Here is a 12,372-nt window from a genome sequence, read left to right as displayed (position 1 = left end):
ATAATTGCGAATGTGTGGTTACAAGCCACCACTGACTTCATTGTTTGTAAACATCATCCTAGTTGGTAAAATGCTAACAATGTGTGCGAATGTATGGTTAGAAGCCGTCACTTGATTGCATTTTGTAAACACCGAGTGCTTCACTCCTTGCGCATTCCGAGGTTTGCTCTTTGTTGACAAAACAGAACATTTCCGAGAGGTGGCGTTGTAATCAAACAGGATGGATACAATCAGTACAGAGAATTGTACATGCTTGTGACCAATTCCAAAATGAGCCGGGGGTGTTCGAAAGAATTCAAAACTCAATGCGGAATCACATAGAGTATTGCATCCACATGCAAGAATGACACTTTGAACACCTCCTTTAACAGATATGAGTACAGTAATTGTAACATGTAACATACTAACGTTTGTTAAAGTAAGTAGAATGTTCAATAAAAGTAATGAGATCTCCAATGACCTTTCTTACTGTATTATTAGCATTTTACCAACTAGGACAACATTTACAAACAATAAGTCAGTGGTGGCTTGTAACCACACATTCGCAATTATCTCGAAAACGGCTCGTTTGCAGACCCATGTTTACTGAGACTTTTCTGCTTCTATTATCATGTACTTTCAATTGTGTCAGTTTACGCCATTACTTATGATACACCCTGTAGATGCAACCGCAAATTCATGTCATCATAAATAATGCAAGAAATAACTATAAAAAGTCTTGCCGCAAAATGAAGGTAAGGAACAATCTCTATATAACTCTGCCGCAAATAAACATTCCGTATTAGGTAAGGTCAAAGGTAAGGTTCCCCCTGCATGCAGCACCCAGCCTTGAAGGCACATTTAGAGGATGTGGGGGGGGGGGGCAGGGTGCCACATCCCCACTACATATTCTCGATCTCGGCCATTTTGGAGGGGATGTGAACAGCACCATGCTCCGACTGCCTTTACCCTCCAGGCAACCTCCAAGTACACATTGATTTGAGGTTGGGTGAGACCCAGAGCCACTTTATGCAGGGACTAGGCCAGTAAAAAACCGACCTCAGAACACCCACCCCACAAATTGAACCTGGGTCTCCTGCATGGCAGTCAGACCAAATAGACCACCACGGCTCTAATTCGATATTGCAAAAAAAATATTTTTCAGGAACTGACAGAGCATCAACAATGGATTTTTTGATAGCCAAAAAACACAAAAATAAAAATAACACAAAAAAGTGGTGTCTATAAAAATGACTTGCCCCAATACGAGAACCATTCATTTTGAAATACCGTCTATATATATATATATAGATGCTCCACAAAAAAAGGTCCAATTTTAGAGAGTCTATATATAGCTCGCCACAGTTTATCGTTAAAATTACTGATCAGATATATATATAAATATCATATAATTTAGCGCAAAATTCTGCCATTTTTTTTATTTTTTATTGATAATCTCCATGTCCTACTTACTAAAAAGTAAATGTCTAAATATGCAGCTTCTTTTGCACTTCAGTCATCCCGAAACACATATTTATTAAGGAGGTCAATGATCCATTCAGATTCTTCAAGAACCATTTGGATTTTTATATTGGATCGGTAGAAAATCAGCTACCCATATCAGTAAATTTTATATTGGTACTTTATCAGTATCTTGTACTATGTTCAGTTGAAATAACTATGAACAAAAGACTAAAGAAGGAGTCTTAGGTAATTTAGATTTGCCCGAGAAGAGAACTCAGACAGAGCTGGGGTAGCTCAGTCATTAGGGCATCTGACTACCATGTGATTCCCGGCAGGGGACAACCAGGATTTCTTCCACATGTTCAAAAGGCTCGGGTGCCCACCCAGCATCATATAAAGTGGGTACACGAGGAAACTCTGAGGGGGTAAAGGCAGCCAGGGGCATGGCACTGATCACATCACCCCTACCTTCGGCCGTGATCAAGCAAGTGTGGGGTCCTAACTCCACACCCCCTATATGCCTTCATGGCATGGTGCAAAGCACAGGGGAGCACTTTACTTTACTTTTTACTTTATCCGTACTGGCTAAAATAACATTTATTTATTTATTTAATTATTCATTGAGAAAATTTGAGATACAGCATGTAGCCATTTTACACTGAAGTCAGTAACAATGAAAATAACAAAAAAGAACAAAAACAAAAATAGCAAAATAAGACAAAATATTAATATAAATAAGTCAAGATAGCACAATTAAATATTATTTAGCAACATATCTTCTGATGGTTGACCGAAAGGCATATTCTGTGGAAAATACATCAGCACTTGATGGGAGGTCGTTATATTGAGTGGGAAGTCTGTGGAAGAGTGATCTTTTTTGAATTTCCAGTCTAGGCTTTTTTGTGTAAAATAGACTTGTGTTGAGCGCATAGGCACTCGAAAGTGGAATTCCTGGAGGAGCGTGTTGCAACGGATTTTGCCATTGACAATTTTGTAAAGATATCTAAAATCGTTCAATAAACGGCGCTGATAGGGAGTCTGTAGGTTTAGAAAGGCCAGATGTGCTGTTGGAAAGTTGCGTAATGAGGGAACCCTGTAACGAACTATAGCCAGGAAAAAGTTAAGAACAGAATCAATTCTGGAGAGCTGAGTGGGACATGCCATGGACCAGACCGGAGAGCAGTATTCTATTATTGGGGAGATGAATGATTTGAAGTACGGACCATCCCTAAATATTACATAAGCAAATAACTTGAACTGGCAATGTTTCAATACTCTGTGCATGTAACTGACATTTGCTACAAGTGCCAATCTTTAAATCTTATAAGTTTCACACATGTTAACAATCCTGTGGAGTTCATCAATGCATGTAAAAGCTGGTCTCCATGGCACAGTGGTCAGTGTCATATGCTACAAAGTCAAAGCTGCCAGTTAAGGCATGGATTAACCAAAGAGAAAGGAAAGTAATGTAAAGCAATAAGAAAAGGAGACATATGTAAAAGATAACCATTGGGTAATGACTGGGGGGCAATATCTGCATGTTCATTCCCCTTGGGAAAAATGCATATGCTTCCAACAACTTAATTCATTTCACTTGCTTTGCAACACTGTGGTGAAGATTTATAGTGCATATAAGTGCTCATTTGGGACATTAGTGTGCATGTGATTACATATATTACGGATATATTTTTGCATTCGCTGATTTGAAATGTGCCTATTGTCATTTTTCCTTTTCATCAAGAGTAACCTACATTTGCTGACAGTAGGCATGAGTTGGGTCAAGAGCATGCAAGACTGGAAACTATGGTTCTTGTGAAGATCAGAAAACCACCCTCATGCAAACTTATTATTACACATCTTTGCTGCAGAGTGTACAGCAAGCCACTATATTCTGCTGATGCGATCAAATCTGTCTGTCTATCTGACCATTCCTTCATTTGTTGTGCAATAAATAATAATATACATAAAAAAACATGGTTCAGATTTAAAATCAAAGTTTCAACTATATACTCTTTAGTTTTAAAAATTAAGATCCTGTTGGTGCTACTAGTACATTTCAACTGATATGAGGATCATTAAAAAAAAAGGTGATTTCTCAACAATATGTCCACACATATGTTATGGTTTGATTTTGATTTGATTTATTTTACTTCGGTTTTTTGTGCCACTTTTAGCTAATTTGCGAAGATGGGGATGAGTGACGATATTGTGATGAAATTGATAAATGGACACTCACAAATATCCATGCCCAGGCCAGGATTCGAACTCGGGACCCCTGGCATCGTAGCGCGATGTCACATATATTATGAATTCAGATAATGGCTTTATTCCTGCCTCTACACATAACATGTTGCAGTTCCACAGATTGACTTATGACGGCAGCACTGTGCTGACTGTAGTATTGAGTAGTATGCTCTAATAAGAATATTCTCATGAAAAGAACAAATTGTGTTCAACAAAATTCAAGTTGCACATGAAAGAAATGCTGTTGCCTCAATATGCCAAAAGCACTCAGCAATATTACAGTGATGCTTCTTGTTGCCTACGACTACGAAGTCATTTTCCTTGTCACATGGTACCTAAGGGTGTTACCATGAACAGTAGGTATTACAGTAACTTTCTGGAGAATCACTCTTGTCCAGCAATTCGAAAAAAAATAATGACTAATGTTTCTGGCGAGACATTCGAGACATACTCCACCACAACTCAAGGTGCCATATTGCAAATTCAGTGATTGGGTGTTGGGATTTGCAAGTGCTAAAGCATCCTCCTATAGTCTGAACACGAATTCTTGCAACTATGGCTTGTTTTGGAAGCTACAAGATCCTTCACGAGGATGTCGCTTCAAGACCATCGATGGCATAGTGCAGGCCTTAGGATAGTCCCTCAGTGATATGCAGAAAAACGATTCAACTGAGGGTGTGAGAAAAATGGCAGAAATTTGGCAACATGTTCTACACTTGGTCGGACAGTATTACAGAGGAATACAGTACCCTCGTCCTTCACAACTATATAAGTAGACGGTTTGACCAGGGAACGGATTTATATGTAGTAAAAATGTGCTAAATACATATTTAGTTATTTTCACTAAAATATGGATTTAAATTGTAAAAATGTATCTTTTTAATAACATGACACTACATGAGCTACATAAAATATAGTATGCTTACATTGACATTAATTGTAAAACAATACAAAATGTGTTTTCATTTTCTGTTTCCAAAACAGTGAATAACAAAATTTTCTTGTAAGTGTTCAAACATGAATTTCCTTCTGTTCTCTCTTAAGATGGATTTATATTGACTGAAACTGCATGCAATATCACAAGAAGTAATGGGAGTGTATTTCAAATGTATCAGTTATTAGCAAGAAATTCACCCAACTCTATCGGTCACATGGGCATATATAGTTATTGCGTGAATATGGAATATATATGTTGAGAAATGTTCTGAAATATGGAAATAATATGTAAAAATAACTAAAATATGAGCTAAAACCTAATACAGTAAAACCTTACCAGGTTCCGGCTTAATGAGGTTTTACTGTATATGAGAAAACTTGGAAAATAAAAACTGAATTTTTTGAGTCTACATGCCATGATGCACAAAGATAATACAAAATATAACTGACTTCAGTTTCGTACATAAATATGTATTTACATATAAATCCGTTCTCTGGTTATGAGCATGTAATCACTTTTTCTAAATAATCGTCGTATGTTTTCCGAGAACAACTAACAATTCAACATGCATAAAATTTATTATAATTCATGTTACATAACATTAAATTTACTGAGTATGGTCAGTATCCATAAAATTAACAGTGGCCTCCCCTATGGTGCAGTGGTAGTGTCGTCGCTTGTAATCAAGGGGTCCCGGGTTTGATACCCGGTGGAGGCACATAGTGGTTCGGATCCCACTTTAAACTGTAGGTCCAGTCCCGATTAGCCTTACTGTGCACAAAGTGGACTTAAAACACCAAATCAATCAATCAATCAACCATAAAATTAACTAACCATATAAATGGAAAATAATGTACTTACAGAAGAACCAAAAGACTGAACTCCATATACAACTGCAGTAGGACAAGAATCTTTAAAAAGAACAAGACTCAGGTAGCTCTGATCACAACTCAGACTCACATGAGTAGGCTGTGACTGCAGTGGGATGTGCTTGCATGGGAAATTTGTAAATTCCGGTGCACGGCTCTCTGACTCATCTACTAATTTTATTATATCTGCTGATTTGAAAACTGTAAAGTAGAATTATTACATGAATTAGTACAAGGATTAGTGAGAATACCATACGAAACAATACAGTTCAATAACAACAGGTAATAACAATACTAAAGTTCTCTTCACGAAAACAGTCAAGTCAAGGTCGAAGCTTGCCCTTGCCTCTTCCACACCCATGGTGCTCCAGGGTTGCCACACTTCTTCTAAGCTGCTCAGTCGACACTTCATGTTTTGTTTGTATGCCGGTGATTGCATCTTCGCTATTATATTGTGTGCAAATTATTTGGTTTTGCATTCATTATGAATGACATTGAGGAGCAGCATCCTATGTCCGGTACAATAAAAAAAAAGGTAAAGTGCTCCCCTGTGCATAGCACCACACCATGAAGGTGTATAGAGGGTGTGGGGGTAATGCCCCACACTTTCTTGATCCAGTCATGAGTGGGGGTGATGTGATCACCATCATGCCCCTGACTGCCTTTACCCCCCAGAGTTTCCCCCAGGTACCCATGTTATTCGACGCTGGGTGGGCACCTGGGCCGCTTCCATCGTTAGTAAAGTTCCCGGATTTGAACCGGCCGGGGATCGAACCCGGGACCTTTAGCATGGTAGTCAGACGCGTTACCGACTGAGCCACTGCGTACAATAGCAGGTGCAAGTGATGGTGGTGTACGTGCCTCTTGAACGGACATTAAAAAACAAAGTAAGGTAATTATTGGAAACGTTTACAAGTTTTTCAGAAATCTTCCATATAACGTAGAAGCAAGGAAGCACATCAACTTTGCACAAGTATAAAAACTGAGAGCGGAAGCTTGGGGGATTTCTGAAAAAGTCTGTACAACGTGTCAGCAGTACTATAACTTTGGCAGAGCCTCGAGGTGTGAACGTTGTTATCAAGTCACCAAGAAAGAGTTATGAACAGGAATGCAAAAACACTGAACTGGACAATTTTAACATTTGCTTTGATGTAGTAGCGGTGGTCTCTACAAAGATCAGGGAATATTTCGCCAGCATTGTTTTCCCTTTTGCTTATTCAGCCAGCCGTTTGTAGTTTTTGGTTTACATTTTATAACCGCTTTTTTGAAATGTAAACATGATATACGTAGTATGCCATTGGCCTTCCTTGAACAAGTCTTGTTCATTTCAAATAACACCGACTCGGTGGCACAGTTCAACAAGTGGTCACATTTTGCTCTCACCACTGAAGTTCACTGGTTAGAGTCCCGGCCATGTGTTCTTTGTGAGTGTCCATTCATCAATGTCATCCAATTATTCATCCTCATTATCGCGATTGGTCACAGGTGGCAGAAAATCGGCCCTAAATAACACTAATACACAAAAATTAAGCCAATTGTTGAAGTAGAATTCACTTTCAATGGCATATTTTTATGGTAATCTCATAAAAGTTGATTGGTATTAGTATACATAGATGTTTGTTTCATGTTTTCTTTATTCTCAACATCGCACCCCCTTAATTTGATTCCACATCCACCCCGCAACACCCCTAGATGATTAATCCTGTTGCCGTCCTGTTAAAGAGAGATATAGTGATGATTCTTACTGTGGACGAAGAACAAACATGTGGCCTTACGGGAAATATTTGTTTCCCCAGTAAGTAAATGTAGCCAGGCACACATCACAGCCAGCAGAGCTCAGAGCGCAAGATGCATGCGTGGCAAAGCTCGTTAAAAACAACATAAAATATAGCTGGCATGTCACTCAAAAGACACTGTATGTGTTCTTAATGTTTAGTTTACAAACTTTCTCACTGAAAGTTTTTACGTGATCAAATAGAATGCAAGTTAGCCAGCGACGATATTTTACATTACATAATCTGAAAATTTTTGAAATTTTGGAACATTTTACTTTTTACTTCACATGCTTATACATTTTGTGTATAAAATATATACTGTAGGCATCTATGAACCAACCTTAAGAAAGTTTCACTATTTTTTTCCAACTGTTTTGTCACTGATTCCATTATTTCTTAGTTTGAAGTAAAAAAAAATAATTTTCTCGTGAATTTCATAGAAGCATGCTTTTATTTTCTTTCTGAATAGCTAAGAAAATTTTTCAGTGCAAAAAATCCTCGTGATGTTTTTTTTTTGCAATTATTATCGAAAGTTGAAATTGTTACTTATCGGCAACACTGTACGTGTGTGGCGTGACCTTCACTGGACATTGCGAGAGTTATATCTATGTATGTTGTATGCAGTGCATCCAGCTGCAAATGTTTGAAAAAAAAGGACTCTGTAAAGTACCTGAGAATGGGACTGGGCCCCATTGGGAATTTGGGAGCAATGCTTTTGTTTATGGACTAAAGGCAGGGTGAATAAAAATCAGGATTTTTATTTTAAAAAAATCATTCTTACTTTTTATTTAGATCGATTTTTATTGCTTTAAAAAACATTATTAAAATTACTTGCATGGTTTGGCAGCACACATATAGATATATCTCTTTTTTTTATGTAGAAATGCCTTTTCTGACAAAATATCAGCTGCATGTTTATTTTAAGCTTAATGATAAAGACACTACTTATGGTTTACCATGATTAGTATTTTGTATGTTATTCTACAGAAAATGTTTGCAATTTTTCCCACAAAAATATTGAATTATAAGTGTGATTACAGTTTACATGTTACATTTCCTTTTGTAGGACCTTCACCCCATCAGTACATATATTTTGTTTCCTTTCTTTTCCTTTCTTACAGCCTAATCAACACCATATAATGAATACAAGATTAATGTAAATTCACTTTCACCAAGAGTGATTCTGATATCTACAAATCCTATAAATTATTTCTTTAAAGAGATATTTTTTTAAGAAATCACCTGATTTAAATCTTGACTAAAGATGCCTGTTTTCAGCTTAAAAGTTAAAAAAAATGTTAAAAAAGGAAGAAAGAAGTACTTTCTCAAAATCGTTTCCCCTTCATCCCTTACTGGAATCACTTAAAAAAATTTATGTTGACATAGGTATTCCTGTTGCCATGATCTCTGGTCAAACATATCATGGCAAAGCCTTCAAGAGTTGCATATTTTTGCAATGTTCATAAGTATAAAAGCAAACTGCTGAAAAATAAATGACCAACAAAGGACTTTATCAGTAGTCAGCAATCACAGTTTAAAGGCATGCCCTAAAAAAAAGCAATTTGGACACACTGTGCATGCCTCAATCTGTATGTATTTTGCTATTTAGCATTGAATATCTGCCATTTCTTGGCTAATTGTGGCAACAAGGATGAGTGATGAAGGGACACTAACAAAGAACACCCATGACCAGGGTGGAACTGAAACCTATGAACTTCAGTATATTGTTTGATGTTATGGACTTGGCTTTAGACAGCCAAGAAAAGTATGTTCTGATGGAAAAAGTTATATTTATATAAAATTTTGATCGAATCACTGTTGTATTTTCCATTAATCAGATAGACAATTAAAAAAAAAATCTGCATATTTCTAAATTTAGCTGTGATTGTTTATGAGACTTCATATATTGAATTCCTGAAAATGCATCTAATTATAGTATGCGCTTATGTGCCTGCATTAACTATTACACCAAAATGACTATTTTTCTTATGTCACTACTGAAATAAAAATCAATCTCTTGGCTCCATCATCTAAAGTTAAAACAAAAAAATGCATAGAAAGTGTTGATGCATCCATTTTAATTTGTTTAACTCCAAATGTGACGAACTATTGATTTTTTACGTAACAAATGATTGTACAGAAGTAAACAAATTGAGAGAATCAAGTTTTATTTTCCACGCAGCTTTCTTTTCATTCCTCAATAAATATAAAAACTAACCTGTGAAAAAATTGGCTCAGGGCATTTATTAATATGTCTAAATTCATACAGAATGCAAGCATAATTCCAGGAGCCAATAATTCATGCATAACTCCCAGAATTCAAGGAATTCCCGGTGAGTAGCCACCCTGAGGATGAATGACAAAATAGACGAGAAAAACTCAATGATACATACATGTCTAAACCATTATTTGAATCTGAGTCTTCTGTTTCACATCAGATTTTACAAGCCAATTTTGTTCTCTTTTTCTAACTGGGTTTAAGGTGTATCTCAAGATTTCACTTTCTCTGATAGCCTGGGCCTTCTCCTCAAAATAAAACAAATTTCTGTTCTCCCACTACATATAGATACTAGAGTTTGGACTCCAAATAAAAATTAACCAGTGGACCTACATTAGAACGAGTTACATCAAAATTTAGTTTATTCAATTCTGCATTAATCCATGCTAACCATTTCTTTTTTGAGTATGTCTTCTACTTTTTATTGTAACAAAAAAAAAGGACTGTTGACTCCCAGCACCAGATGGCAGTTTCCGTGGTTCAACGGGCAATGATGTGTGCGGTGTTGCCACGTTCTGCGAACAGCTTTACTCTGCTGAATAAAAATCTGTATAAAATCGGTTTCGCAATGTGAATTGACAATAATAATGCATTTTAAAAAAAAATTGCAAAGAGATTCAAAACAAGACCAATACTGTATTTGTAGGACTGCCTAATACGTTTCGCAAAATTGCTAAAAACAATTTTGAGAAATTTTGAAAATCTAAAAATTAATAATTGTGTTTAAAACCTTTCTGCCTGTACCCTACTAAAATTTTTTAACGATCGGACAGCCAGTTTTTTTTACAGAATTTCAAAGATGGCGATCGTTTGCAAAACTTAATTGTTCTCATGACGATAAAAAGTAGAAGGCATACTGAAAAAAAAATGGTTAGCATAGATTAACACAGAATTGAATAAGCTAAATTTTGATGTAACTCTTTTTAGTGTAGGTCTACTGGTTAATTTTTAATTGGTGTCCAAACTCGAGTATCTAAAATTTTTAATCTGACAGTAAATGATTTGGTAGTTAGGTTAGGCAGGCCAGGTTAAGGGGCTCTTCGCATTTAAATAATGTCAGTAAATGCTTTCATAGTTAGGTTAGGAGCATCTGAAGCACGACTCCCCTTGAGCCTCTTTGATGAGTCAGCAACAAATAGTAGTAAGCTGAATGCCTAGTCTGTGGGAAATGAGGTTGCTTGCATAAGGTACCACATACATCTTTTTTTCCTGCCAATAGGACTTTTCAGAAGTACAAACAGTGATAATTGCTTTCAGGAAGTTTCAAATTTATTTTCACAACCAAAATCAGTATTGATACTTTTTCTTTCTTCTATGAATGAAAAATACCTTGTTGATGGGAAGTGCACTGATAAATTGCACTTCTCTGAACTCCAGTGATAATTACATTCACCAAGTATAAAATTTACTGTAACAAACATTTCCACAAATCTGCAATCACACTTTCACCATTAAACATTTGGAACTGTTACCGGTAAATGTCATGGACACTTGGATTTATTGGGAGAAAATCCCTGGCATTACTCCATTAATTTGCAGCCTCCTTCAGAATCAAAAAATAAAATAAAAGACATACCTTTCAAACCTGTTGGACAACTCACAAACACCAAACCATATTTGCTTGCAACTGCTACAAGATTCACAGCCTGTTCATATTTGTATTCCTCCTGAGAGAACAGTTTCAAGCGACATAAGAGCTTAAACTGGAAATCCTGTGAAATAAAATTAATTAATTAAATATTTAAAGAGATATGCCAACTTAGAAGTGATTACATGAACATATGTAATTTTTGTCAGATCATCTGATCAACATGAACAAAATTTCATCATCATCAAGTCTAGCTCTCTCTCTCTCTCTATTTATTTACGTTGGAGCAAGCACAATTGTATACACATGTCTTGGTCAGGGTTCGAACCTGGTATCTCTGGCTTCAAAGCATGACATAGAAGCTGGCAGGTCTATAAATCAATAATTTCAGTTTTAAAATAACCAAGTTGGAGCTGAATTTTCTATTCGAGCATTGCATCCATCAGAAACTGGTAATCTAATATTTCACCAGTTACTGATTTTAACAAACTGGCCAAACAAGTTGTTTTTAACTGTAAAAATTGTTATGGGATGGCAAAGTCTTTGATTCTGAAATAGTTCTAATAGATCCAAACAATAATAGTTAAAAATATTGATACAAGGTGGCCCGTCTCAGACCAGTTTTAAATTCAAGTATGAATTCTTTCTCTTGTATACAAAGTTTATTACTAATTCATAAATTTATAAATTCCACTAACGAATGCCACAAGATATTAACTAAATCATGGTTAGAATTAAAGTATTTAATAAAATTCAAAATTACATTATTTATTAAAAATGGACACACACTTCTCGCAAATGATGTCCTAAGTATGAATTTGCTACAATTTTGCATTAACTTCACATTCTGGAATCTGGGAGTGTCTAGGCTTGGCAACACTACCAGAATGGCCAGCAGTCTACCAATTTCATTCTCCCTGTCTCCTGGGGGGACTTTGTTATCTCCCACAATGACGAGATTCGGTATTAATATATTTTCTTATTATCTTTCGATTTTCTTTTGGTATGTATTTGAGGGGCGAAGAAACAAACAAAACAATTAAACTTCACACCACTAATATAAATACTCATGAAAAATAAGTATTTAACCTGGCAGGACGTGCACTCTCCAATACGATGTAAGGATGCACACAGGATAAAAAATACCCACAATTAAAATAGCCTCTAAAGTCCAAATTTAAATTGTTTTCAAGTGCATACATAATACCTTAATTGATAAATCTAATTTGAATAAGTTT

At 36.1% G+C, this 12,372-nt stretch overlaps 1 protein-coding gene across 1 annotated transcript in view; it reads right to left on the bottom strand.

Annotated features, from left to right (window-relative positions):
- The window catches only part of Nup214 (nuclear pore complex protein Nup214), a 98,654-nt gene that overhangs the window by 83,536 nt on the left and 2,746 nt on the right, over positions 1–12,372 (bottom strand). The window contains exons 2-3 of the mRNA XM_083110206.1: positions 11,123–11,258; positions 5,486–5,694 (exon numbers count right to left, since the gene is read on the bottom strand). Coding sequence (XP_082966332.1) covers positions 5,486–5,694; positions 11,123–11,258 — 345 coding nt within the window. The remainder of the gene's footprint in view (positions 1–5,485; positions 5,695–11,122; positions 11,259–12,372) is intronic.

Source organism: Lepisma saccharinum, chromosome 23 (genome assembly GCF_977018435.1).
Source record: "Lepisma saccharinum chromosome 23, izLepSacc3.1, whole genome shotgun sequence".
Taxonomy (NCBI): Eukaryota; Metazoa; Arthropoda; class Insecta; order Zygentoma; family Lepismatidae; genus Lepisma; species Lepisma saccharinum.
Note: the sequence above shows the minus strand (reverse complement) of the source record. Positions and strands in the feature narration are given on the sequence as shown.